Source organism: Haliaeetus albicilla, chromosome 2 (assembly GCF_947461875.1).
Source record: "Haliaeetus albicilla chromosome 2, bHalAlb1.1, whole genome shotgun sequence".
Lineage (NCBI taxonomy): Eukaryota > Metazoa > Chordata > Aves > Accipitriformes > Accipitridae > Haliaeetus > Haliaeetus albicilla.
The window spans coordinates 1,816,343-1,840,876 of NC_091484.1; the positions used below are offsets into that span (position 1 = coordinate 1,816,343).

General features: G+C 67.8%; 3 protein-coding genes across 7 annotated transcripts; 1 reads left to right on the top strand and 2 right to left on the bottom strand.

The window, feature by feature from the left end:
- Window positions 1-978: 978 nt before the first annotated feature.
- Window positions 979-6,489, bottom strand: SCRT2 (scratch family transcriptional repressor 2). The gene is made up of 2 exons (XM_069801910.1): window positions 6,151-6,489; window positions 979-3,784 (listed from the first exon to the last, which is right to left on the bottom strand). Exons 1-2 carry the CDS (start codon window positions 6,272-6,274, stop codon window positions 3,078-3,080), a joined length of 831 nt encoding a protein of 276 aa, XP_069658011.1. The 5' UTR covers window positions 6,275-6,489; the 3' UTR covers window positions 979-3,077.
- A 3,479-nt stretch (window positions 6,490-9,968) lies between these two features.
- Window positions 9,969-13,972, bottom strand: SLC52A3 (solute carrier family 52 member 3). Of its 3 annotated transcripts, none has more exons than XM_069801977.1 (5): window positions 13,833-13,972; window positions 12,439-12,605; window positions 10,922-11,992; window positions 10,540-10,663; window positions 9,969-10,403 (listed from the first exon to the last, which is right to left on the bottom strand). In XM_069801977.1, exons 3-5 carry the CDS (start codon window positions 11,947-11,949, stop codon window positions 10,191-10,193), a joined length of 1,365 nt encoding a protein of 454 aa, XP_069658078.1. In that variant the 5' UTR covers window positions 11,950-11,992; window positions 12,439-12,605; window positions 13,833-13,972; the 3' UTR covers window positions 9,969-10,190. The 3 variants fall into 3 exon arrangements, with proteins under 3 accessions (XP_069658078.1, XP_069658068.1, XP_069658087.1); XM_069801967.1 differs by lacking the exon at window positions 13,833-13,972 and adding an exon at window positions 12,981-13,130; XM_069801986.1 differs by lacking the exons at window positions 12,439-12,605; window positions 13,833-13,972 and adding an exon at window positions 12,981-13,125.
- Window positions 13,973-14,498: 526 nt separating this feature from the next.
- Window positions 14,499-22,776, top strand: FAM110A (family with sequence similarity 110 member A). Of its 3 annotated transcripts, none has more exons than XM_069801954.1 (2): window positions 14,499-19,727; window positions 20,857-22,776. In XM_069801954.1, exon 2 carries the CDS (start codon window positions 20,926-20,928, stop codon window positions 21,943-21,945), a length of 1,020 nt encoding a protein of 339 aa, XP_069658055.1. In that variant the 5' UTR covers window positions 14,499-19,727; window positions 20,857-20,925; the 3' UTR covers window positions 21,946-22,776. The 3 variants fall into 3 exon arrangements, with proteins under 3 accessions (XP_069658055.1, XP_069658046.1, XP_069658038.1); XM_069801945.1 differs by having other exon boundaries at window positions 14,500-18,263; XM_069801937.1 differs by lacking the exon at window positions 14,499-19,727 and having other exon boundaries at window positions 19,753-22,776.
- The last annotated feature ends 1,758 nt before the right edge of the window (window positions 22,777-24,534 follow it).

Sequence of the window (24,534 nt, forward strand, 5' to 3'; positions counted from 1 at the left end):
AGCCTGGCTCCATAGCGGGGCTGTGATGCTGGCAGGCGGCTGCTCCTGGTCCCCTCGCCCTGGGACCTGAGGGGCATGGAGGGTCCCCAGCCCCAGAGCTGGCTTGGAAACGCACTGGCATGACAGGGCACGCTGTGTGACTCACTGCCTGTGTGGGGGCCGGTGACGGTGATGGTTGGGGATGGTTTTGCGAGGCTCCGGGATGAGCTTTTTGCAGGATTAATCCAGTGATGACTTTGCACGTGAATTATTGCGGTCTTGCCTGCGGGGTGGCACCGATGTCATGGGGAGAGCAGGGCTCAGCGAGGGCTTTGCTAATGAGCTGGAGGCCAAAAATAATTTGCCCTCCTGCTTTGGCACCCAACTGTGGGGAAGGAAGGCAGCGAGAGGGGTGGGAGACAGGAGTGCCTGGCTGCCCCCGGGAATGGGGACTCTGCCAGGTTGTTCCCACCACCCCCAACCTATGCCTGCACAGAAGGGAGTGGATGAGAACGTGACAGCAGTCAAAGTAAAATCTGCTCACCGAATCCTTCCCGTCCAGCGCGGCCGAGCCCAGGGGGTGAGGCTGGGGGGGGTGTGAGCATTGCTGGGCATCCCCTGGGCTGCCAGCCGGGCTCTCCATCCCACTGCTGGGATTTCACACAGCGCTTTACTTCCAGGTCAATGCCCTGCCACTGCTCGCAGCCTCCCTGGCGCTTTTGCAAGCAGAGTGGCATTACTGACCCACTGCTCACCGCAGCAGGGGGTTGTCTGGCTGCTGCCCGCTGGCTGCCGGGGCTGGCAAGGCAAAGCGGGCAGCGTTGGATGCTCTGGATGCATCAGCTGTCCCCTGCCCGGCCAGCTGCCAGGGCATCTCCACCCCTTGTTTGGGGGCAGATGTTTTCTTTGTGATGCTTGTGCTCTGGGGCTGGCTTCCCCTGTCCGGTGCTCACATGCCACCACACGCCACCGCCTGTACAAATCTCTCGAGACACATGGTTAGTGGCAGAAATCCCTTTTATATCCCTGAATTGCGTTACAAGTAATACTGCGGGCGGCCGGTTCTCAGTAGACTTGTCTTACTGGGGGCTGGCGAGTACAAAACCTGGCAGAAAAAAATCTATCATGCACGGAAAATTATTGCTGTAGTATCTGCTATTTACAGTATAGACAGGGGCAGAGGCGCGGTGCTCCATGCCTGCCTGGCCGAGGGACGCGGTGCTGCTGCAGAAAGGCGCCGGCATCGCGGGGAAAGCCTGAACTGCTGCGTACTCGCTGGTGGGGTGCCTGCGTGGCCAGGGCAATGCTCTTCCCCTGTGTGGGGTGCAGGTGCGTGGCCACCGTGCCGCTGCAGCGAGGCCCGTGACAGGGACACCCCCGGGAGGCGTCGAGCCCGCAAGCCACGGCAGTGGCAACACGGGCACCGAGGCGGTGGGAGGAAGACGGTGCAGGGAGGAAGACGGCGCAGGAAGACGGTGTGGGGGTACGCGAGTGCGGCCCCGTGGGGTGCCGGGCTGAACCCGGAAGGTGTCAGGGACGGGCACGGGGTGATGGGGCCGCGGCAGCTCGCAGCCCGAGGTAGGAAGCAGAGGCGCAGGTCGGGCCCTGCTCCGGGATGCCGCGCACGCGGCGCTCGCTCCGGGGCCGGTGCGGGGATGCTCCGCCAGGAGGTTGCATAGAATGGCTGGTTTGTCCCCACCGGGCTGGCGCGGGGCAGGGAGCAGAGCAGGAGCCTGCGGCAGCGAGGAAGACGAAGGAGAAGGGCTTTGCCTTTGGGGGAGGCTTGCGGGGCACGGAGCCTGGGCTGCTGGGCCAGCTCGCGCCCTCCTGTCTCCGTGCCCACCGCACGGTCCGCTCTCGGGGTCCTGTCCCCGTCCATGTCACCGCGGCTGTGTCCTGGGCACGGCGGCTCTGCTGCAGCTCTGCCACCTCCTGCAAGCCAGCGCTGGCACGGCCCTGCCAGTCTTGGCAAATAAATAGTGAAAAGCATCAGTTATAAATAATATAAATAAGAACATTTAAATAGACTCACCCAAACTTTACGGCTACACTGACCCCCTCCTCCTGAGCGCAGGTGGGGGGTGATGGCAAGAGGGCCGGGAGCTGGCCGGGGAGGGGTCCGGGCAGAGGCTGGGGGTACGTGGGGGGGCGGTTGGGAGTTCAGGTGCTGCCCCAGGGCTGGGGCTCCAGCCCAGCTGCCAGCCTGGCTGTCTGCACGGCGAGGGGGGCTGCACCTGCCCGGGGGGGCTGTTCCCCAGCCCATCACCGTGGTGGGGGCCAGTTGTGCCTGGCCAAGCTGGGAGCTGGGAGCCGGTGGGGGATGTGTCCCATGGGTCTCTGCTGGGAGCCCCTCACTCTTTCCCTGACTTTGGGGCTGCAAAGCCACAGTGCCAGGGTGAGCACTGTGCCACGGGACCATGTCCCGCGGGACCGTGCCGGGCAGGGGGGCGTCGGAGTGCCCCAGGGCCCGGGTGGTGGGCTGCAGGGACCCCAGCCTTCAAGGATGACTGACAGCCCTGCCCTCCCATCAGCCGCACTGTCCATCAGTCCCGCCGAGCCATCAGTAGCACCAGCCCATGGTCCCATCAGTGTTAGGGTCAAGGTGAGGTTTTGCTCCTGGGGGGAGCAGAAAAGTGTCTTTTCTCCCCTGGGGTTCCTCAGGAGGAGAAGCAGCAGCTCTAAATAAATAATAGTAATAAATTAAATAAATAGAGGTGAAAGTCATGAGCTGGGGGAGGAAAGTCTCTCCTGGGTCTGGAAGAGGTCCCCGGGTGAGTCCCCTGCAGAGAGACCTGCCTGGCTGCGGGGGGGGCTCGGGGACCCACGGGCGAGGAGCCAGGTCCCGCTGCGGGCCTGGCTGGATCCGGCCCTTCCCAGGGAGCGCTGGGGCAACCTCCTCCCAGGTGGGGAGTGAGTCTGTGGCGATGTGTCCTCCCGCCACGGCGCAGCCACAAACCAGCTGGCTGCAGCTGCAGGAGTGGTGGCACGGGGACCGGGACCAGGATGGGGATGGGGATGGTGACGGGGATGGTAATAGGGATGGGGATGGTGATGAGGACAGGGATGGGGACGGGGATGCGCCACAGGGGGCTGGGGGGCTAGTTCCCTATTGCACAGCTGTGTTCGGAGCCCTTGAAGCAGGCGGACTCGTAGTGCTTGTTGAGGTACGACTTGAGGGCGAAGGTCTTCTCGCACTGCTTGCACTTGTAGTGCTTGAAGGCGGAGTGGGTCTGCATGTGGGCGCGCAGGTTGGAGCGGTCGGCGAAGGCTTTCCCGCAGTGGGAGCAGCCGAAGGGCTTCTCCCCGGTGTGTGAGCGCATGTGGCCCTGCAGCAGCCAGGGCCGGCTGAAGGCTTTGCCGCACACGTCGCACTTGTGCTTGAGGTTGTGGGTGAGGACGTGCATGGCCAGGGCGGGCATAGAGACGTAAGCCTTGCCACAGGTGGGGCATTTCCTCGCCATCTTGCTGTCCAGGCTGCGGTGGGTCTGCTTGTGCCGGCTGAGGTTGGAGGAGGTGGCGTAGGTCTTGCCACACTCGGGGCAGGAGTGGCGGTGGCTGCCACGGCGCTGGCTCTCGCTGCGCCGGCGCGACCGCCCGTCCGTGATGAAGAAGGCATCCATGGAGTAGCTGTCCGTCACCGCCGCCTCCCCGTTGAAGTAGCGGGCGGAAAAGCTGGACTGGGGGCTCTCGGGGTCACTGTACTCCTCGTGGCCCGGCGCGTAGGCTGGGTCCGGCGGTGGCGGTGGCAGACCCTGCTTCTTGTCGGTGTCGTAGCCGGCTGGCGCCAGGCAGTGCTGGAGGTACCCTGCAGGGACGACACAGCGGGGGTCACCGTCCCTCCGGGCCAGCCCCACCAGGGATGGGGGAAAGCCACGAGCCAAAAATGCCCATTAAGGGTGCAGAACAGGGGCTGTCCCCCCCGCACCGGTCCCTGTCCCCGCTCAGCCCTGTGGGCTGTCCCCAAGCACCAGAGCTGCCTCATCTACACAGGGGCTGAGTCTGTCCCGGCTCCTGTCCGCATCTGCCAGCAGGATGGGTCCCATCCCGCAGGGCTGCTCTGGGTGGGAGCCGGGGATGGGGCTGTGGGACGTCCAGCTGCGCCTGCCCGAGTGCCGCCCTGCTGCCCCGGCTGCAGGCAGCCCCCGGGGGCCATTAGCCACCAGACAGCTGTCGGTGCCGAGAGCCTCATTGTTCACTGGGGCAGGCGCCCGTAATGAGCTCTGCTCCATCCACCTCCTCGCCTTTCAAAACCCGGGGCAGCCAGGGCGAGGGGTAAGAAGCTGCCCTGGGTTTCCCTTCCCCAGCAAAGGGGCTGAGGGACGCCCCCCCCCACATCCCCCTGGCCCCTGCAGGAGCTATTCCCCAGGGATGGGGCAGCACCTGGATGCCAGCAGCACCGGGGCCCGGGGCTCCTGCTGAGGAGAGGGACCCACAGCCCCCCAGGCGCAGAGCGGGGCTTGGGTGCCGCTCTGGTAGTGTCACCCCCATGTGACATTGGTGCAGGTCTGCTCATGGCCTGGCTCCAGGTAAGGGACCCCTGACCCGTGACTGAGTGGGCGCCGCGTGGGCATCCCTGTCCCTCTGTGCTGGCTCACGAAGGTCACCGTGAGAGGAGCAGCCACAGCCCCACTCCCTGCCGGGCCAGTGACCCTGTGGGACACGCTGCCACCCCAGGACCCCCAAACTGGTCCCGGTGGTCTCCTGCCTCATGCACACTGGCCCTTGCCAGGTTCTTCAGAGGACACATCCCTGCTGGTGGTGACAGCAGGGGCTGTTGGGGGCCCGGGGTCAGTGCACGGCCAGGCTCACCCGTGCGTGCCAGCGGGCCAGCATGGACACCCCACCCCAGCTGTGGCTGAGCATCCCCTAAATGCAGTCCCCCCCCCATGGGACCCCCCTGCTCAGGGCGAGCGGCTGCTGCCATTTGTCCCGTGGAGGCTGGGGGTGCCTGTGGTGGGGAGGGGGCTGAGTGACGGGGACACAGCTCGGCCCCCCCCGTCCCCCCGCGTCGTGCTGACAGCGCGGTCGCGCGGGCTGTGCAGAAAGCGCTCTGCTCAGCAATTTCTCACGCTGCCTCCGAGCATGCAGCAAGGTTATTTCCAGGAGAGCAGCGTCGGCAGCTTCTGCCCAGCTGCAGCACATCCCTCCCCCACCGGCTCTTCGCTCCCGATGGGGGGGGGGAGGGAAGCAGAGGACCCCCCGGGCCAGACGGGCCTCGCACTCCTGCCCCCAGCAGAGAAAGCCCTCCAAAGGCTGGGGAGCGGCGAGCGGTAGAAAAGGGGGGACAAGCGACGCAACGGTTGGGCAACGTTGGCTTGCGCGTGGCTGGATGAGGCCCATTCCCGCATCCAGCTCTGCCTCCCGGTCCCCGAGCAGCCCACGGCCGGGACGGACACCCCCCCCCGGCCCGCGGCCCCCTCTTCCAAGGCAGGTCCCTGGGCCGCCCCGTTGGGGGTCTCTGCCGAGCCCGGGGGACTCCCAGAGCCCTCCCCAGTGGCCCCTGGCAGGACGGGGCTCCGGGGACCCCGGCCACCCCCCAACCCAGCTCTTCGCTGCGGGGAGGGGGCTGCCCCCCGCCTCTCCCCCTCCTGCTCCCGGTGCCCCGGGGGGGGAGGCGACGGCCCCCCCCCGCGCTCCCGTGGCGGGGGGCTCGGGGCACGGCTGCGAACAATGAAACCCGCAGGCACGGCGAGGCTCCCGCTCCCCCCACTCCCCCCCCCCCGCCGGTCCCCGCAGCCCGGCTGCTTCTTGCCCCCCCCCCAAACTTGTCGTGGGAAGAAGCCGGCCTCGCCGCACCCCGGGCGTGGGGCGAGTGGGGCCGGTCGGGGCCAGCGTGGGCTGCCCACGGGGGGCTGCCGCTGTCACGCAGGGGATGTTTCCCCAAGGACCAACTTCGGCGGGGGGGGGGGGGCGATGACCCGGGAGCGGGCGACAAGGCGAGGAGGGATGACCCCCACACCCCCCCACACCCGCCCCGCACGACGCCCGGCTGCGGGACACAACACCGGGCCCCCCCGCCCCGTCCTGCCCCGCGTCCGTGTGTCCCCCCGCCTCCAGCCCCCGGCTCCCCCGGTGCCCCGCCGGGCGCACACACAATAGCGGCAGGGGAGGGGGCCGCTCCCCCCACCCCCCCCTCCGTCCTCCCCTCGGAGCCCCCGGCCCCGAACTCACCATCGCCGGCGGCGGGGCCGGGCAGCGCGTAGGGGGGGTCCAGGGGGGCGTAGGGGGGCGCGGGGGCCCCGGCGGCCGGGAACGCCTCCGCCTTCAGCTTCTTCACCAGGAAGGAGCGGGGCATGGCGGGGGCCGGGCCGGCGCCCTCAGCACTGGACAGCTCCGGTACCGGCACCGCTACCGGTCCCGGCCCCGGCACCGGCCCCCCCCTGCCCCGCCCCGCCCCCGGCCCCTCGCTACGCCCGGCGCTCCGGGCCCCGGCTGTGCGGGCGGCGAGGCGCGGGGAACCGAGTGCGAGGGGCGGGGAGGCAGGCAAGGCAGGCAGGCAGGCAGGCAGCAGGGCGGCGAGGAGGAGGAGGAGGAGGAGGAGGAGGTGGAGGAGGAGGGGAGGAGGAGGAGGAGGAGGAGGAGGGGGAGGAAGGCAGGCGGCCGGGGGGGGGGGAGGGGGCCGCTCCGCCCGGCCGCACCCGGAGCCCCCCCCCCCGACCCCCCCTTCCGAGCCGCCGGGCCCCGGTAGTGTGGGGTCCCCGGTCCCTCCCCCCCCCCCCTCCCCCGGCCACGGACAATGGGGACACGCGGGTACGGGAGGGGAGGTGGGGGGGGACCGCTGCCTCCCACCGCCTTTGTCTCCCTGCCGTCAGCCCCCAGGGCCTATGAAGGACGGGGCGGCCGGGCGGAGGTCCCCATCCCTGTGCCTGTCCCTGTCCCCTGTCCCTGTTTCTTGCTCCTTTCTCTTGTCCCTGTCCTTGCTCCCTGTTCCTATCCCTCTTCCCTGTCCCCATTCCTGTCCATCTTCCTTGTCCTCATCTCCGTCCTCTTTCCACTGACCCCTTTCCTCTTCCCTTGTCCCTTGTTCTCTGTCCCCATCCCTGTTCCCTCTTCCCTGCCCTCATCCCCGTCCCACCTCTGTCCTGTCCCCATCCCTGCCCACTGTCCTTTTCCCCCTCCCCATTCCTCTTCCCTGTCCCTTTTCCCACCTTCTCTCCCTTTCCCATGTCCCCATCCCCATCCCTGTCCCCGGGGAAGCGCCGTGACCTTCGCAGCCCACAACAATAGCCGGGCTCGTGGGCTCGTGGCGGTGCATTGTTCCCTGCCGGAGCTCCTACTCCCCCGCCTCCCCCCGCCAGCGCTCCGCTGCCGCCCTCGCTGGAGCAGGATGAGGCCCCGGTCCTGCAAGCAGTCGGTGGCCTTGGGGCTGGCTCTCCCTGGGGCTGTGCCAGCCGGGGGCTGGTGGTTGACACCAGGACCTGGCTGGCAGCGGGCCCTGCTCTCCCGGAGCCCTGTGCTATGCCGAGAGCATCGCAGCACTTAACTAAGAACAGTCCCTCATCTGTCACCACAGGCAGTGCGTTGGCACGGCCGGCGCAGGGCAGACCTGGCTGTCCCCGGCCTCAGGAGGCACCAGCCCCTTTGGCCGGACACGTGGCATCGGACCTGGGGGTCGAAAGCAGCTCCCCCGCAGTCGGTGCCCTGGGCCTCCCTGCTCTCAGCTGCGTCTGCTCCTTCGGCCGGGCTCGGAGCCAGGGCTGGGGCCATCCCTGCATCGCATCGGGTCGGCGTGCCCTCTGCTCACTGCTTTGTCTGGCACCCCATAACCCAGGACATCCCACAGTCCACAGCATCCCACAGCATCCCAGACCCCGGAGCATCCCACATCCCACAGCATCCCACAGCCGTGGCCAACCCCGCAGCCCACCCCGCCAGGCCTGCTCCCGGGCTTGGGGGTCCCAGGGCTGCTCCCTACGTGGGCTGGGGGGGGTGGGCGGGGTGTCTTGCCTCCTCCCCGTCCCGCAGTGCTTGGCCGGGGCTTGCGGGCAACGACACGAGTCCCATCTGGCCCCGCAGCACCGCTCTGACGTCAGGGCTCTGCCAAGTTCAAGGTCACCTCTCCCGGAGGGCCGCGGACCCAGAGCGGGGGGGACGTCGCCTGCCGGGCTGCTCCCGGCGTGTGTCCCCCCCCGCCACCCCCCACACACTGGGCTCCTGGCCTCCGCTCCCTGATTTATTTATCCGCGCGTGTGCCGGTTCTCTCCTTGAAGGCACGTTTGCAGAACGGGCGATTACTTACGCCCTAGTTGGGCCGGGCCTGCCTGCCTGCCTGCCTGCCCGCCCGCTGCCCTGGGATTTTGTCTCTCTCCAGGCTGTGGTGTAATAAGGGAGGTAATTAAGTGTAAAAGACAGGGGGAGGGAGGACTGGGAGAGGGGGAATAGGAACCCAGCTCCTTTCAGAGGCAGGGGACTGAGATAATGTATGTTAATAACCTGCAATCAGTCCTGCCGAGCTGTGCTAATATTGCTGACTGCAGCGGCTGGGCCCCCCCAAACCTGCCCCCGCCGCGGTGGGGAGGGAGGGGAGCGCCAGAAGAAAAGCTCAGCCTTTCTCCTCCGCTGCGGCCGGGTTTGTGCCTTCCTCAGCAGCTGTATGGAAATAATTCCCATTGGAGGCGATTGTTTCCCCGGCAAGGGGATGGGGGGGGGGCACAAGTGTCCGGTGGGCGAGGGTCTTTGGGGGCTTCCAAGGGCAGGAGCATCCTCTCGGGGTGCAGGGGGAGAGAGGCCGGCTCCCTGCTTCAGCTCCCGGTCTCCCTGCAAGGGCCATGGGATGCACCCAGGATGAGACAAGCCGCCCCACGGTGCCCCACACCTCCCAGCGGTCCTCAGCCTCCCCACTCCTGCCCCTCATCCCCCACGGGGCCAGATCCTGGACGCTGTGGGCTCAGCCAGGAGCTTGTGGGGGCATGCCTGGTGGTGCCGAGGGGCAAAGCCCGCTACCCTTGCTCCTGCCTTCTCCGGGACCCCTCCCCAGCACCACCGGCTCGGGGGGCTGCTGGCCATTAGCTATTCCAGCCGCGTCCTTCCCGGAGGCAGCCGGGCAGCAGCCGGAGCCCCGAAGTGGCTCCAATCCGTGGCTTTGAGGCACGACAGGCACGGGTCTGGCGCTGCCGCCGGCTCTGGGAGCAGATTGCCAGACAAAGGGCCGGGGACAAAGGCCCGGCTGCCTCGTGCCCTGGGGAAGGGGCGCAGGCGGGTGCGGGATGTGGGTGCTGGCCTGGCCTGGGGCTGCTGTTGCCCCTTGAGCCCCCATGCCCACCGTGGCCCGGTGTCCACCCAGCCCCCACCCTGGCTGGCACAGCCGGGGCGCAGTTGGGTACCAGGTGGCACAGCCCTGGCACTGGTTCCGTGCCATCCCTCCAACCGGCACTGTGCCCGGCACCGCTCCGGGTGCGGGGCTGTGCTGTGACCGCCTTCTGGCTCTGCACCCCCAGTGCTGCCCATTTCAGGGTGCAGCGGGGCTGAGATGGGGTGCTGTGGGGCACAGGGCTATGGGGAGGGAGCGGAAAACACGGATGGGGCCACAGCAGAGGATGGCAAATGTTGGGCAGATCCCCCAGTCCCACCGTGCCTCAGTTTCCCCAGCTGCTATCAGGGCCCTTGTGAAAGCCCCTCACCCTCTCTCACCCCCACAGTCCCTCTCCCCACGGCCAGGGCAGGGCAGGCTCCAGCACAGCCCTGCCCAAGCCGCCTTTGTCCCCGCTCCCCGCAGCTGGCTGCAAACCCACAGTCCCGGGGGGCAGCTGCCGCCTCCGTCACAGCACGGGGCCGGGAACGCCGCCGGTGCTGCCAGGCGCAGCTGGGGCTGTGCCCACCCATGGGGTCCCGGGGCGGGGGGGGGGCTTTGGGGCATGATGCCAAATGGCGCCAGACCCTCCAGGGGAAGGGATGGGACGTGGCCCCAGCCGAGTGATACCCAGGTGGGGGGCACTGGCACAGGCAGCCCCTCCATGCCTGCCGGCGCGGGCAGCAGGGAGGCTGAGGGCTGAGCAAACACCTTCTATTGCTTTGAACGCAATGGAGACATCCCGCGCCCGGACTGGAGACAAAGCCACGGAGCTGCTCCTGCCCGGTAGACCTGGCGGAGCCCAGCGGGGAGACATGCCCGCAGCCGCCCCGGTCCCAGCAACGCTTCCTGGCTCCGCGGCCCTCGCTGTTTTTCAGGGCGCATGCTGGCAAGAGGGGCTGTCCAGGGGTGCCTGCCCCACTCATGCCGGGCACTGCAGGCTGCAGTAGTCGGCGGATTTGAAGAAGCCGTAGACATTCACGAGGGGGAACATGAGCAGGGCCCCGAGGAGGGAGCCCAGCTGCTCTACTGCCCCGTACCACACCAGCGCGCTGCGGCTGCGGCTCCGCAGGATCACCCCGGCCATCACCTTCACGTAGGAAAGCGTCCCGGTGAAGAGCACCCAGGAGAGGACCTGGCGGCGCAGGGGGGGAGAGCGGTCAGCAGGGCCAGGGGGGCTCCCCACCATGGGGACAGGGGACATCGTGGTGAGGCTGGAGCTGGGGGTGGCCCCAGAAACCTCCCCGGGTGAGTGGGACCCCATGACTTACGATGGTGGCATCGCCCCACTGGGACTGCTGGAGGAGAGGGCAGGGACTCATCACCGCGATGGCCATGTTGTAGGCGCCAAAGCCTGTCCCCGCCATGGTGAGGGTGCCCAGCAGGGCCAGGGACCTGCAAGGGACATGCGAGTGACACCGGGGAACGCTGCCAGCCTGTCCCTGGTGAGGGGCACAGACTGGGGGCACAGGCTGACCGGCTCCATGCCAGCTCCATCCTCCTTCTGCAGAGTGTCTCTGCTGCCAGGGCACGGGCACCCCACAGACCCTCTCCCACCCGGCGCCTTCTCCGTCCCACCCTCCCTTCTTGCCATTCTCGGGGCAGAAGCCCCTGGGGCTCACCCCACCGCAGCCCCAGCACCCCGCTACCCACCTGCCAGGCAGGACCATGGCCACGATGCAGGCGAGGGGGTTGGCCATGGAGCTGAGCGTGGCCGCGAGGTGGTAGGCGGTGTTGCCGTAGGGCAGGCAGGAGTAGGACTGCACGGATGGCAGGACCCCATTCGTCAGAGCGCTCACCCAAGCGATGAGGAGGTAGATGAAGGTGAGTTTGGCCAGGGGGTAGGAGACCTTCTGCGGCAGGATGTTCCTGGGCCCCTTGGCATCCTTCGGGCATGGGCAGCCTCCGCTCAGCCGTGAGCCAGCTCCCTCGTTGGGGATCTGGTCAAATGAGCTCAGCATGATGCTGCTGGGAAACAGCTGCTGCTGGGAGAGCTCCCACACCTTGGGCTGCCTGGCAAGGAAGAAGAAGGCCAGCAAGCAGGCCAGCATCATTACAGTCATGAGAAGGAAGAAGAGGTGGGTGGAGAAGTTGGCTGGGAGGTAGCGGGTTTCCAGCTGGAAGACGGTGCTCTCCACGGTCTCGTTGCCGGTGGTGAAGTTGACCACGTGGGTGATGTTGGTGCAGCTGGAGATGCCAGAGCCCTGGCCCAGGGCGATGAGAGCGGGGATCAGCCCGCTGAGCCCTTCGCCGATGAAGAAGGTGGTCAGGTACTGGGGCTGCAGCTGCATCATGAAGGGCAGGAAGGTGACGGAGGAGGTGCAGTCCACCAGGGCCAGGAAGAAGGTGAGGATCAGGAAGGCGGTGCTGTGGGGCCTCCCGGCGATGGGGGACGTGTAGTTCCAGAGGAAGGCCAGCAGCAAGCAGGCCACGACACCCACGGACACGACCACATAGATAACAGCCACCTCCTTCAGCAAGCCGGGCCGAAAACGGTGCATGAGGGTGACAAAGAGCGGCCCCACGTTGGCCATCTGGATGATGATGGTGATGTAGGAGGGCAGGTCCCACTGCTCCGGCAGCACCGTCACCAGCAGCGGCAGCTCGACCCACAGCCCATTGATGGCCACCCAGGAGCCCGTGCCAAAGGTGCAGGCGAGGAGATGGGTGAGCAGCGTCATGGCTCAGGGCTGGGTGCCTGGGCCCGGGGGTGATATGGCCGCGCTGTGGGGAGAGGCTTTGATCAGCGCCGGGGTGAGACCTGACCCCCCCCGGACCCCAACCCTGGCCTCCGGTGACCGTTGCCTGCGTTCCCCCTCCTGCAGGCAGGCAGGCAGGCACAACGGCCCGTCTCCCACACGCCATGGGGCTGCGGGGCTCGCAGAGCAGCATTGCCTCCCCACGGCCTGGCCTGGCCCCCCTTTTCTCCCTGCAAGCCCTGGGGACCCCCCTGCTCCCCACGGGTGATGACTCTGCACCCTCCTACCCTGGGTGCGGGACCTGCTCGGCTCCACGTGGGCCCCGTCCCGGAGAGCTGGGGCTCAGCACCACCAGGCACAGAGCCTGGACGGAACCCGGCAGGGCATCGAACCTGTACCGGCTGACGGTGTAGCATGGCACAGCCTGGCACGGCGCGGCACAGCCTGGCACGGGGTGGAGATGGCTCTCACCTGGGGGCCGAGAGGTCTGGGCAGCCGCTCTGCTGGGAATGGAGGCCTCGTACCTCCCACCGCATCCGCAGGGCAGGGCAAAGCAGCGCCCGTCTCCTCCCAGCCGGGTCCCGTGGGATCCCGGCAGGCTCGGGTGGCTGCGGGAAGAAGGGCCCCGGCAGCCGCACCTGCAAACCAGCCTCGGCTCATACCAGCGAGCTGAGTCAGCCAGGATCTGGCCGCATCCCCTTGCCCGCCCCGGACACCGGCTCCCATCCTGCTCCCGGGAAAGAGGGACCCCCCCCCCCCCCCATCCCACGTCCCCATGTCCCCACACCCCAGCAGCTCAGCAGAGCCAGCTCCAGCCCTCTGCCGCAGCGTTGGGCCCGGCGGCGGAGAAAACTCAACGTCTCCCAGGGGCTGAGCCCGGCGGGTGCAACGACCCACCCATGGCTCCAACCCTACGGGGAGGCATCGGCGTCTCCGGTACGGAGCAAGAGCCAAGACGGAAGCGGGCTCTCGGTCTGACCTGTGCCTCGGCAATCTCCCAAGAGGGAACTCACTGTGTTTTGGGGAACCGGCAGCAGCACGCGGGCGGGAGCGAGTCCTGGCTGCTGGGGCAGTGACGTGAGGCAGGCGCGTCACCACCTCCGGATGCAGACGGGTGACGGCCTGGCCACGCTCTGCTCCTCGTTCTGGTCCCAGTTGGCAGAGTCCCCCTGGGGCTGGGGGTTTTGGGGGGGTGTGGGGGGTGGGTGATTGGGGAGGGGGGGGATCCCCGCGCCCTCCTGCCACGTGCTCGGCACCGTTTCAGGGTGCCTGTCCTGGGTGGGAGGGTCCCAGCAGGTCCCGGGGGGACATAGGAGCTGCAGGGTTGGTTGGCTGCCGGCACAGGGTGTGATGGGATAAAAGCGGTAAGAAAGCGTAAGGAAAAGCGCTGTAGTCCCTGGAGGGATGAGGGGGGGTCCCCGCTTCCGAGGGGACCCTCGTGGCTGGAGGGATGAGTGCCCGGGGGCCAGAGGGAGCAGCTCCGGTCCCAGCTGTGCCCCCGCTGTGGGGCAGGGGCTGGCGTCAGCCTGGGCATGGGGGCACAGGACTCCCCCCGCCCCGCTCCTGCCTCCCCTCCCAGGGGGTCCCAGCTTTTCCCAGCACAGCCGCCGTCCCTGGATGGGCGCAGGGCTGGCCATAGGGTCCCACTCCCCTCTCCCCACCACTGACCCCCCACTCGTCCCACGCAGCCCGACCCCGGGGTGCCAGCTGGGACCTTTCAGCTCCAAAGTCTGTCCCAGTGGCCAAAGTCCAGCTGTGCCACCTCCAGCTCCCGGCCACCTCTTGCCCTCTCCGTGCCAGCCCCCAGGACAGCCCAGCCCCTGCCCTACCCTGGGGGGCCACGGCTGCCCCCCGTCCCCACGTACCGCCGGTGCCAGGGACAGCCCCATGCCTGCCGCCTGCCCGGCTGCGGCGCGGGGTGCTTGCCGCAGCGTCACTGCTGGCCCAGTGCACCCTGGCTTGGCCGGGTGCCGATGATTATTCTTGGCGGTGTCCTGGACTTTGCACTTGTCCCTGGCTGAACTGCCGTCTCACCTTTTTCAGGCTGCCAGGTGCGAATGTCACCCGGTGACGGCGTGTGTTCCCACCGAGGATCTCTGCTGGGTCACGGGCTGGGATGGGGCCCTTGAAGACCCCCCCGAGCGTGGCGGCTGTCCCACCGTGGGTGCACTGCAGGGCTGGGCGCCTCGGACCCCACGTCCAGCGAGATGGGACCGGGAGATCACCCAAGCTGCGAGCCGGAGGATGAGCCACTTGCACGGGCTGGGAGGTGACACGGGTGAGGAAACAGAGGCAAGGTCACCCCCAGCAGCACCCCCCCCCCCCCCCCCCATCCCAGCACCCACCTCCCCGGTATGCCTCACGGTGGCTTTTCCCCCAGCACCCACCGGGTGTCGCTGGGAGAGCAGGCTGCAGCCCTGCAAAACCTGGGGCTGACTTCTCCAGTGGCCTGCCTGCCTGCCTGCCTGCCCTGCCTGCCTGCCCTGCCTGCCCTGCCTGCCTGCCTGCCTGTGCCCTATCCCTCCGGGGGGCTGCAGCCAGCCCCTGCACCCTGCCCTGCTCCTGGCTCTGTCCCTGCCTCAATCACGGGATTGCAGCGGGGACAAGGGTGTCCCTGAGTCCCTGGGGCTGCAGGGACGGTGCTGGCATGGCTGGGTGCCAGCGGGGGGGGGGGCATGATTTGAGGTGCTGCTGTGGTTTAATCCCAGCAGGCAGCTCAGCACCCGCCAGCCCCTTGCTCACCCCCACCCCGGTGCGATGGGGGAGAGAATGGGAAGGGTAAAAGGGAGAAAATGGGTGGATTAAGGTAAAGACAGTTTAAGAGGGAAAACAAAAGGTGCATGTGTAAGCAAAGTAAAACCAGTTCAAATTCCTTCAGTGCTGCCCATGGCAGGCATGTGTTCGTGTAACGGTGACTCGGGAAGGCAAATGCCATCACTCCAAATGTCCCCCTTTCCTCCTTCTTCCCCGGCTTTTATTGCTGAGCAGGACATCCTATGGATGGGATATCCCTTGGTCAGTGGGGTTCCATCTGTGTCCACTCCCAGCTCCTTGTGCACCCCCAGCCTGCTCACTGGTGGGGCGGTGTGAGAAGCAGAAATGGCCTTGACTCTGTGCAAGCACCACTCAGAGATAACTAAAACATCCCTGGGTTATCAACACTGTTTTCAGCACAAATCCAAAACAGCCCCGTACCAGCTGCTATGGAGAACATTAACTCTATCCCAGCGAAAACCAGTACAAGTGCCCAGGAGAACCTGGGAGTGGGGGAGCGGGTCCAAGATACTGGGAGAAACCAGGTGCGGGGGGCTCGGGCTGGCCCCGGGGCAGCTGAGGTCCCCGTGCATCCATGGGGATGGGGAGGGGGACAGGGAGGGGACGGCGATTGTCCTGTGTTTAATTTGGCAGCACAAAGGAGCGGCACAGCCGGCGGCGAGACCCCTCCCAAGGGCGAATGGCTGCGGCGCAGGGGAGCCCGAGGGGGTGCTGGGTGCGGGACCCCCGCGCCTCCGCTTCACGCTCCTCGCCCAAATGCGCCCGACACGTGCTGCCTGCGCTGCCTGTGCGGTGTGAGACGGCTGTGCCTCCTCTGCCCCCTCCCCACGCTGCAGCTGAGCCCCTGGCCCCCTCCGGTCCCCCCCCAGCCCCTCGCCCCTCTGCACCCCCGGCAGATGCGAGCGAAGGCCCCGGAGGCAGATGGCAACATTTGGTAGCCGAGCGGTCCCTGGCCGCGGGACTTTGCCGGGCTCCGGTGACTGGCCGGCCGGGAAGCCCCCTCCCCACCCAGCCAGGGCTGGGGACCCCATCCCCAGCCGCAGTCAGCGCAGGCCAGGGGGTGCAGCGGGGGTCCCTGGGGTGGGCACGCTGCCTGTGCCACGGGGGTGCCCAGATGATGCGAGGGCAACAGGGGGATCGGCAGCCTGGGAGAGCGGGGGTCCGTCCTCGAGCTCAGACCCGGCAAGAGCCATCCCCTAATATCTGCTTTCAGCTGCGAGCAGCGGGGATGGTCTTCCTGGACAGGGGAAGGCTGCTGCTCCATTGCTGGGGGACAAGTGGGACCCCCTCCACCCCAAGGACCACCGGCTGCCCCAAGCGAGTGGCTATGATCCCTCAGATTTGGGTGCAGGGACCCGCTGGCAGGTCGCAGCCGCTGGCCCCTGGCACCCCCCCCTCACCCCCCAGACCCATTTGCATCCCATTTCCATGTGAAAGGAGCAGGTCAAGTTGAAAGTTGAAAGGCTGGTGGGGGCAGCCGGGAAGGGGCCCCCGCTGCCGGAGGTGAGACCCCAACAAAAGGGCCGGATCCCCTGGGCCCAGCGCTTCGCCTGGCCACGGGCTGCGGTCCTGGCCCCGTTGGCAGCCGCCATCTGCGGGTCCGTATCGCCGTGCGCGCCGCCGCCACGGCGCAGACAAAGGCCTCGCGCCCGGCACGTCCCCATCTGTCACCTCCACGGCTCCCGGCCCCGAGCTGCCGCCTGCGGAGACATGTGGGGGAGAGCGGGGTACGGGCAGCATCCTTCCCTCCGCCCGCGGGGAGCAAGGCGATGCTGGGCCCAGCAAGAGATTCCCCATCGTGTCCCCAAGTCCCTTGGAAAGCTGCCCCTGTCTGGCAGAGCTGCTCTGTAGAGCTCGCAGCTGGGGAAACTGAGGCAGGAGCCGGCAGTAGCTCGCCCCGGGTCGGGGCATGTGGCGCAGGGGTGATTCCCCCACTGCAAAGCTGGGCGCAGCCAATGCGTGGCAAGGGGCTGTAATTAAATGCCAGGAATTAGCACCTGCCGAGATGAGGGGGTTTGGGGGGGGCTCCTGGCTTCAGGGGTGTCTCTGCCTCCGCCCAGCACTTCCAGGGGGCATTTGGCCTCTGAGCACATTTTTTCTCGTTGGCGGCTGTATTTAGCTCCCAGGAGGTCCTTGAAAAGCGGCACAAGGCAGAGGGGGCAGCCCCGAGCATCTGTGGGAGGTGAGAGCGGAGCCAGTGCCAGCACCCTCCTGTCCCTCTTGTTTCCAAACACCATTCCTCCGTCCCTGCCCCGTCCCAGAGGGTGCTCAGCCAGGTGCTGCGGGAGGGCTCCCGCTGCAGGCTGCCCTCCCAAAACCCGTCCCGGGATGCTCCCAGGGAAGGCGAGGCTCCGGGGCGCTGCCTGGCTCCAACGCCCCGCTCCAAAAGCACCCTGTTGCCCAGACGTGCCCGGGCAGCTGCCTGCAGCCTGCCGCCTGCCCCCCGCACAGGCTCGGCGGCCGTGGGGGGACGAAGCCCGGCTGGGCAAGGTGCCTGCAGGCTTTGCCCTCGCCCGCTGCGTTGGGCAGTGTTTTTCCAGCCGAGCTCGTTGTGCAGATCCACCTTTGCCGTTGCTCAAGAGCAGGGCAGCCCTCCGGCACCCAGACGGCTTCTTTTCCATGTGCTTTGCTCGGCTCTTCTCCCTCTGCCAGCTCCTTCTCTTGTTTCCAAGAGCAGTTTGAAAAATGCATGGCTGTAATCGAGCTCTGTGCTGCATGGGTCAAACGCTCGGCTCTGCCACGCAAAGCCGGTCCTTGCCGCCAGAGATGCCTGTGCCGTGGGGCAGGCAACCCCCAGAGCCACCCCGGGGCTGGGTTCAGGCCAGCAGGTCCATGTGGCTGTGGGCTTGGTGACACTGCTCCCGTCTGTCACCTCCCTTCGTGCTATCTGGGTTATTTTGCTGCATTTTGGAGTTTATCGCAGGGGGCTGCTGCCGGGTGCGTGGGGAAACTAGGTGAGTTTTCCAAATCAGAGCAGGCCGTGATGGCTGGCCGTGCCGGTGGCATGCGGGGAGCCAGGTGGCAGCTCCCTGCCTACGGGAGGGCTGGAAATTTTCCCATCTCCCTCAAATCCCGGCAGGGCATCAGGACCCTCTGCCCACAGCGGGCAGGGGATGCCCAGCGGCGTTTTGGCTTTGGCGGTGTGACCACCTCAGGCCATGTGTCCGCGCTGCCTGGCTGGCACTGCGGGCTGAACTGGCACCCATGCCGGGACATCACCAGCTACCGTCAACACTGCGTGACGCAGCCTGGCATGGAGGAATGCCCCGTGGTTTTAATCCCATGTGAGCGCTGAGCTGCCTCGGAGGGCGTCCTCGCCCGGCGCTGACTCAGTGGGAGCAGCCGTGGCGCAGAGCCGCTCCAGCACCCTGCCAGCCGCCGTCCTGCGGGGAGAAGGGGAGGACGTGACTGGAGAAGAGGAGGTGCAGGGACATTGGGACACCCTCGGCAAGAACACAGAGAGAAGCGGCGCGGCGGCTGAGCCGTGCCGAGGAGTCTCCCACGTCGCAGGGCCGATCCAGGTAGGTGGCAGAGGTGGTGCCGGTGCGGTGCCAGTCCTGTGCCAGCAGTGTGGGGCTGGGTCACCCAGTGATGGGGAGGCACAACCGCACACCTCCCGGCATGGGTCTCCGGAGCAGCTGCCTCCAGGCAGGAGGGGATCTGGTGTGCCAAATGAGCCCCGCTGGGCTGCCCACACCAGAAGGGAGAGGAGCTGGGGCCACAGCTGGGCATTGCCCGGCATGAGCGGGGTTGTCAGCCCTGGCACTTGGATCCCCACGCTCCAGCTGGGCACGGGGAGTGGGATAACGTCGCTGTGTTTTTGGGGCTGTTCGGAGAGCGGCTCAGCTCAGCTCGGCTGGGCTTGGTGCAGCCCTGCTCAGCGCGGCCGTGCCAGGGCAGGTGGCTTAGCACCGCAGGAATGTGGAGCAGCAGGTTGTGCCTGGCCGGGGCTGTCCTTGCTGGCCAGGCATGTGGCCGTGCTGGGGAACCCTGTGTCCTTGTCGCTGCGCCCCAACAGCCATCCCCTCCGTGGCTTGGCCCTGGGGCTGAGCTTCTGGCACCGTGCTTAGCTCCAGCGCCCAACGTGGGGACATGTCCCTGCTTTGCCTTGCCCGGAGGGGCACGTTTGCACCCCTGTGCCGAGCCGGAGACCCCTCCCTGAGCCTGGCACAGGGTACGAGGGCAGTGGGGCCAGCTGTCAGCAGGGTGCTGCTGCAGGGCACAGGGTCCAGACAGCACTGGAACTGCTGTCTGGACCCCAGGTCTCTGCCCCCAGCTGGGCTGCAGGACCTGGCTCTTCCCACGCATTTGTGCAGCGCCGAGCACAGCCCAGCCCTGCTTCCCCTGGGGGCTGTAAGCACGGCTCTGGTCGGGGCGGGGGGGGGGCCTGCCTGCCCTGCCAGTCCCTGCCCTTGCCCAGCAAGGACATTGGTGCGCTGCACTGCTGGCTCTGTCCCCAAATCGCCCCTACACTGGGGTCCCCGCAGAGGGGTGCAGAAAGCCAGCCCCGGGGAGGAGGCAGGAGGGTCCGTGCTGGTGCTGGGATGGTCCCCAGCTGTCCCCACGCCTGGCTGGCCCCCTGCAGACACTTTCCAGGTCAGAAGGCAGAGTGTCCCCCCAGGCAGGGGACAAGGACAACCAGTCTACCCCAGACCGCTCGCCCGTCACAACGCATCAGGCGGATGCACCGTGCGCCAGGGCGGCTGCTGCGGGGGGACCCCGTTGGGGTACAGATTCTGGCGGGGGGGGCTGGGGCCGACAACACGGGCTTGTGGACGGTGCAGCCGTGGCTCAGCACGGCCGTGGCGTGGTGCTGGGGCTGGTTCTTGCCGCCCGCGGCTGACGCTTGGGACGGGCCCTGGGTTGCACCCAGGAAGTTGTGCACGCAAGTGAGCGGCTGACGGTGACGGCAGCGCGTTGGGGACACCGCGGGAGGGAGCGGGGTCACGGCGCGCTGGCCCCTGCCGTGCCCACCACCGTACCCGGTGAGTGCTGGGGGCTTGCTGTTACCTCCCTGGGGGCTCGCCTGTGCCGTCAACTGGGGACCCCCATGGGGGGTTCTCAGAGCAGCTCGGGAAGGGGAACGGGGAGGGAGGGGGAGGCGGGGGCAGGTTCGACGCCATGTGTCCCCCCTGTGCGCCTCGCCTGAGCCCCTCGGTGTGTTGGGACCCCTCCGGCTGTGCCCACCCCTGGGCAGGGGTGTTGGGGGTGGCCGGGCAGGGGGCTGCGGAGGGGTGCAGGGCTGGTTTGGGCCCCCCCCCGCCGCCGCTGTGGGCGGGCCACTGTCTCTGCACAACCGTTGGGGCGGGCGGCTGTGCTTGTTGGGGTTGGCGGGGGCCCAAGGACATGGGGTGCACGGGGCCCCAGCGCGGCTCCTGGCACACCTTGGCTGGGGAAGCACGGGTGGAAACCCCCACCGGTGCTTTCCAAGGGGCTCCAGGGTGGGAGCGGGGAACCCGGGAACAGCCCCGGAGCCTGTGAGGGGGGCTGAGAGAAGAGGGAGCAGCAGGGAGCGGAGCCTCGAATTCCCCAGCTTGGTGGGGTGGCGGGCGAGTGGGGTGGGTGATGCACCCCTGGGCATGGGGAATGCACCCCCGGGGTGAAGGCGATGCACCCCTCAGCGTGGGCAACGCACTCCTGGGAGCGGGCGATGCACCTCTAGGCACGGGCGATGCACCCCTTGATGCGGGCGATGCACCCCTTGACGTGGGTGATGCACCCCTGGGCACGGGCGATGCGGGCAGAGCATCGGCGAGGGGTGCTGGGCCGAACCGCCCCTCTCTGCCCCGGCTTCGATCCCCGGGGTGCCCCTCGCCGGGACCGGGGTGCCCTCCCCGCCGGCCCCATTGGCCCGGGTGCGGTTTGAAGCAGGCTTGCTCCGCGGATTGGCCGGGGGACGTTTCGGGGAGGCCTCGGTGGCGGCCGGAGGCGTGGTCCCTGCCTTCAAATAGGAAACCCGGCACAGCCGGCGCAGACAGTGCGGCACCGCACAGCCCAGCGCGGCCTTTGTCTGCCTGCGGGGCCAGGGCGCGGGCAGGGGCCGGGCAGGCGGGCAGGCAGCGTCCGCCAGCCGGCCACCGCCAACCGCCCCTCGCTCCGGCCCCTTCTTTGCAGCTGACGGCACGTGAGCCCCTCGCCGCCCGTGGCGGCTGCCCGCCCCGCGCCCCGGTGCCGGCGCGGAGGATGCCCGTCGAGGCGCTGCAAGCCGGCGACGCCATGAAGGGGGTGACGGTGACGGCGCCCTTCACCTCGGCCATGCCCATCCGCATCCTCCGCAAGGGCCCCGCGTATTTCCGCCGGCATGCCGAACCAGGTGCCGGGAAGCCCAGCGCGGTGGAGAGGCTGGAGGCCGACAAGGCCAAGTACGTGAAGAGCCAGCGGGTCGTCAGCACCAAGCAGGAGCCGGTGAAGCCACCGCTACTCAAGCAGCCCCTCTTCACCCCGGGGGTGCGCCGGGCTGCGCTCACCCCCAGCCGCAGGGCACCCCCGGGGCCGCGCCGCGCAGAGGCTGGCGGCCCAAAGACCTCCCTCGACCTGGAGATCCTCAACAACCTCATCAACCTCTGCGACAGCCCCTTCCCCAAGGCGGAGAGCCCGCTGGGCCGGGAATGCAAGCGGAGGGCGGAGGCGCCGGCGGCGGCGCCGGGCAGCGGGGCGGAGGGTGCCGGCAAGCCGCCGGAGAGCCCCGCTGCCGCCAAGCCCCCCGGCAGCGTGGCTGTGCGGAGGGTGGACGTCCGTCCCTGTGGGGCTCTGCGGGGCCAGGTGACGCCGATGCCTGCATCCCCTGTCCCGGGTGGGCTGCCTGCAGCCCCGGCACGGAGCTCGCCCGCCCGCCCAGAGAGCGCCCGCCGGCAGCCCCTGCTGCACCGCTCCAAGTCGGACCTGAGCGACCGGCTCTCGCGGGCCACCGCCGACCTGGAGCGCTTCTTCAACTACTGCGGCCTCGACCCTGAGGAGGTACAGGACATGGGCGCCGAGCGCTTCGCCCGCGCCAGCTCCGACATCGTGTCCCTCAAGTTTCACAGCGTGAGCACGGCCAGCTCAGAGGGCGACCGCTCGCCGCCCAGCGCTGCCACGCCGGAGGGGCGGCCGGCCGAGCGCGTCCCCTACGGCATCTCCGTCATCGAGCGCAACGCCCGTGTCATCAAGTGGCTGTACGGGCTGCGCCAAGCCAGGGAGCCCCAGCAGGTCTCCGACGTGTAGCAGTGCCATGGTGGTGGTGGGCGCCGGGGACGGATTGCTTGCAAGTGGGCAATGCCGGACAGGGAGGGAGTGCAGGAGATGCCCCAGGAGGAGCAGGGACCTCTCAGGGGTGACAGGACCCTCAAAATCAGCCCCCGCCCTGCTTCCCTGACCCCTGTGCCACAGCGGCACTGGCAGAGCTCCGGTGGGGTGACTGGGCATCCTTCCCACCGGCTCTGGCTCCGTCAGACTCCTGCGCTGGCACTGGAGAGCCACGTCCCTGTGAGCCCGTGGGAGGGCAGAGGACACATGCGCCCCCGCATCCGTGGCCGGTCCCCAACACCCTCCCCTCATCCACTCCCATGGGACCCCATGTGCGGTCAGCCTTCCTGTGCTGCTGGAAGCTCCTGCCTGTCCTGCTCCTCACCAGCACCCATGGGTGGGGGGTAAGGGGCTGATTCCCCCCCGCCCTGCACGGAGCAGGGACACGGCCCGGGGGAAGGAGCTGCCCCCCTGCAAGCCTCCACCGAGGGGGCCATGCTGCCCGGGGTGTCCTGGTGGTCCCCGTCTTAATGCTGAAGGTCTGGGAGAAGCTGGGTGCTGCGCGGGGGTGGGGGCAAACCTGACCCCCCGCTTCGAGCAGCCCAGGGCTGTGTGTGTGTGCGAGTGTCTGCGAGTGCTTGTGTCCCCTCCCGGGTGCCAGCGGGCGCACAGCCCCGGGCATGGTGAGCCCTGGTATTTATGAAGATGACGGTTGTTGGTCTTTTCCTCATTTCTACTGTTTTTCCTGATGTTTGATCTGTAAATTGTAATAACAACACAGCCGGTTTTATTAAATCTCTGTGCTTTGGAGGCTGCGTGCATTGCTGTCTCTTGAGGTGGTGGAGGTCGGGATGGGGCAGGGACCCTTCGGGTGCCCGCGGCTCAGCAGGGGCTGGCAGTGCCGAGCGGCTGGGTGCTGGCAGGAGCGATGGGTGCCGTGCCGCGGCGTGCCAGCGCGGGGCCCGGCGGGCACATCAGGGGCGGTGGTTGGGTCTGGCAGGTCCCGGCAGAGCCCAGGCCGGCGGGATTCCCCTCTGTGCCGCAGCCAGCACCGTGCCGACCATGCAGCCTTCCCCTGCCTCCTCGCTCCGCTCCGGCAAAGTGCTGTTGAGCTTGGCCGAGTCCCGGCTCCTCCGGGACTGCGAGATGGGGGCGGTGATAGCGGAGACCTCCCAAGAGGGCTGGGGAGGCGCAAGGATGAAAGTCGGCACAGGGAGCGCTTTGAAGATAAAAAACACCCATGCGTTATCCCCAGGCAGCCTCGCACAGCACCGCAGCCCCCCCCGGGCACCGCGGGTGCTGCCTGCGCCGGTGAAGTCGCGCCGGTGAAGTCCCTCTGCTCCTTGTGATGCTGGTGCAGCCCACAGGGCCATATGGCTGCTGGGGAAGGTGGTACCAAAGCCACCAGTGCCTGCACCCAGGGGACCCTGCCCGGACACCAGCCCTGCTGCTGCCTCCCTCTGGCTCCAGCCATGGTGGTGGGGCTGCGGCTACAAACAGCTCCACACGTGCAAGGAGCCAGCCTGCCTGGCGCGGGCACCGCTCGGCAAATGCCACGTGCATGGTGGTGGTGATGGGCCGGTGACAAGGTCGAGCCGCCCGCCCCAGGGCTGCAGTTTTTATTTTCAAAGGGTCCAGAGCCGCTGCCACCCTGTCCCACCCCAGCCAGTGCTCCCCTCGCTCAACCTGGACCCTGCAGCCACTGGCTGGGGCAGCACCGGGGGTCCCCTTGACCGGGGCTTCCATCCAGCACTTGGGGTCCCCCAAAAAAACCCTCATGGGGATGAAGCACTTCCGAACCCAGTCTGGCTCCTGCGCCCTGCACGTCCGCCCAGAGCCACCGCCCAGGGTTGCAGGATCCATCCAGCTCCCAGTGGGGTACAGGCAGGTTTGGCTGCCTGCGGCGCGGTGGGCAGGACACGGTGATGGCATCTGGTCCGTGAGTCAGGCTGACAAAACGGGCTGGGGAGGAAACCCACGCCCAAGGGATCCTTAATGATGGCACGTGGGGTGCTGGGGGCATCCCTGAGGAGGGGGAAACCAGGGGGTGACGGGGACCCCAGGCACAGGCAGGCTTTGCCCTCAGGGAAAGCTCTGCAGGACACGGATCCCTGTCGGCGGCTGGGACCGGCTGTGCTGGCCGGATTCCTCAGCCTGGCGTGTCCGGGGCTTGGTCTAAATTTGCTGCTATTGCCAAGGAGAAGGGGGGGCCCCCACTGGCCCCCGCCGGGCATGGGGCAGAGCAGCTGGCATGGCCCTCCAGGCGTTGCCAGCCCTCGGCTTGGTTCTGGCATCCCATGACCTGCGTGGCTGGGACCTGCCGTGGCTGTCCCAAGCCCTGTGTGCTTCTTTGTGCGTGCGTGATCACGTGCATGTGTGTCCAAGTGTACACGCACATTCATGTGCCTGCATGCTTGTGTGTACATGTGTTGATGTGCACGTGTTTGTGTGCGCGCATGTCCATGGGCACGCCTGTGTGCATGTGGATGCACGGACAGGAGGAGCCGTGATCCCGAGGCAGGAGTCTTCCTCTGACCCTGCACCCGTGGGACCGCCTGCATGAAAACC

Coding starts and splice junctions, on each gene's coding strand:
- SCRT2 (XM_069801910.1), bottom strand. CDS start 6,274: ATGCCCCGCTCCTTCCTGGTGAAGAAGCTGAAGGCGGAGGCGTTCCCG. Junction 3,785..6,150: donor CGGCCCCGCCGCCGGCGATG/GTGAGTTCGGGG, acceptor TCGTCCCTGCAG/GGTACCTCCAGCACTGCCTG.
- SLC52A3 (XM_069801977.1), bottom strand. CDS start 11,949: ATGACGCTGCTCACCCATCTCCTCGCCTGCACCTTTGGCACGGGCTCC. Junction 10,664..10,921: donor GCCATGGTCCTGCCTGGCAG/GTGGGTAGCGGG, acceptor TGTCCCTTGCAG/GTCCCTGGCCCTGCTGGGCA. Junction 10,404..10,539: donor AGTGGGGCGATGCCACCATC/GTAAGTCATGGG, acceptor CTGCGCCGCCAG/GTCCTCTCCTGGGTGCTCTT.
- FAM110A (XM_069801937.1), top strand. CDS start 20,308: ATGCACCCCTGGGCATGGGGAATGCACCCCCGGGGTGAAGGCGATGCA.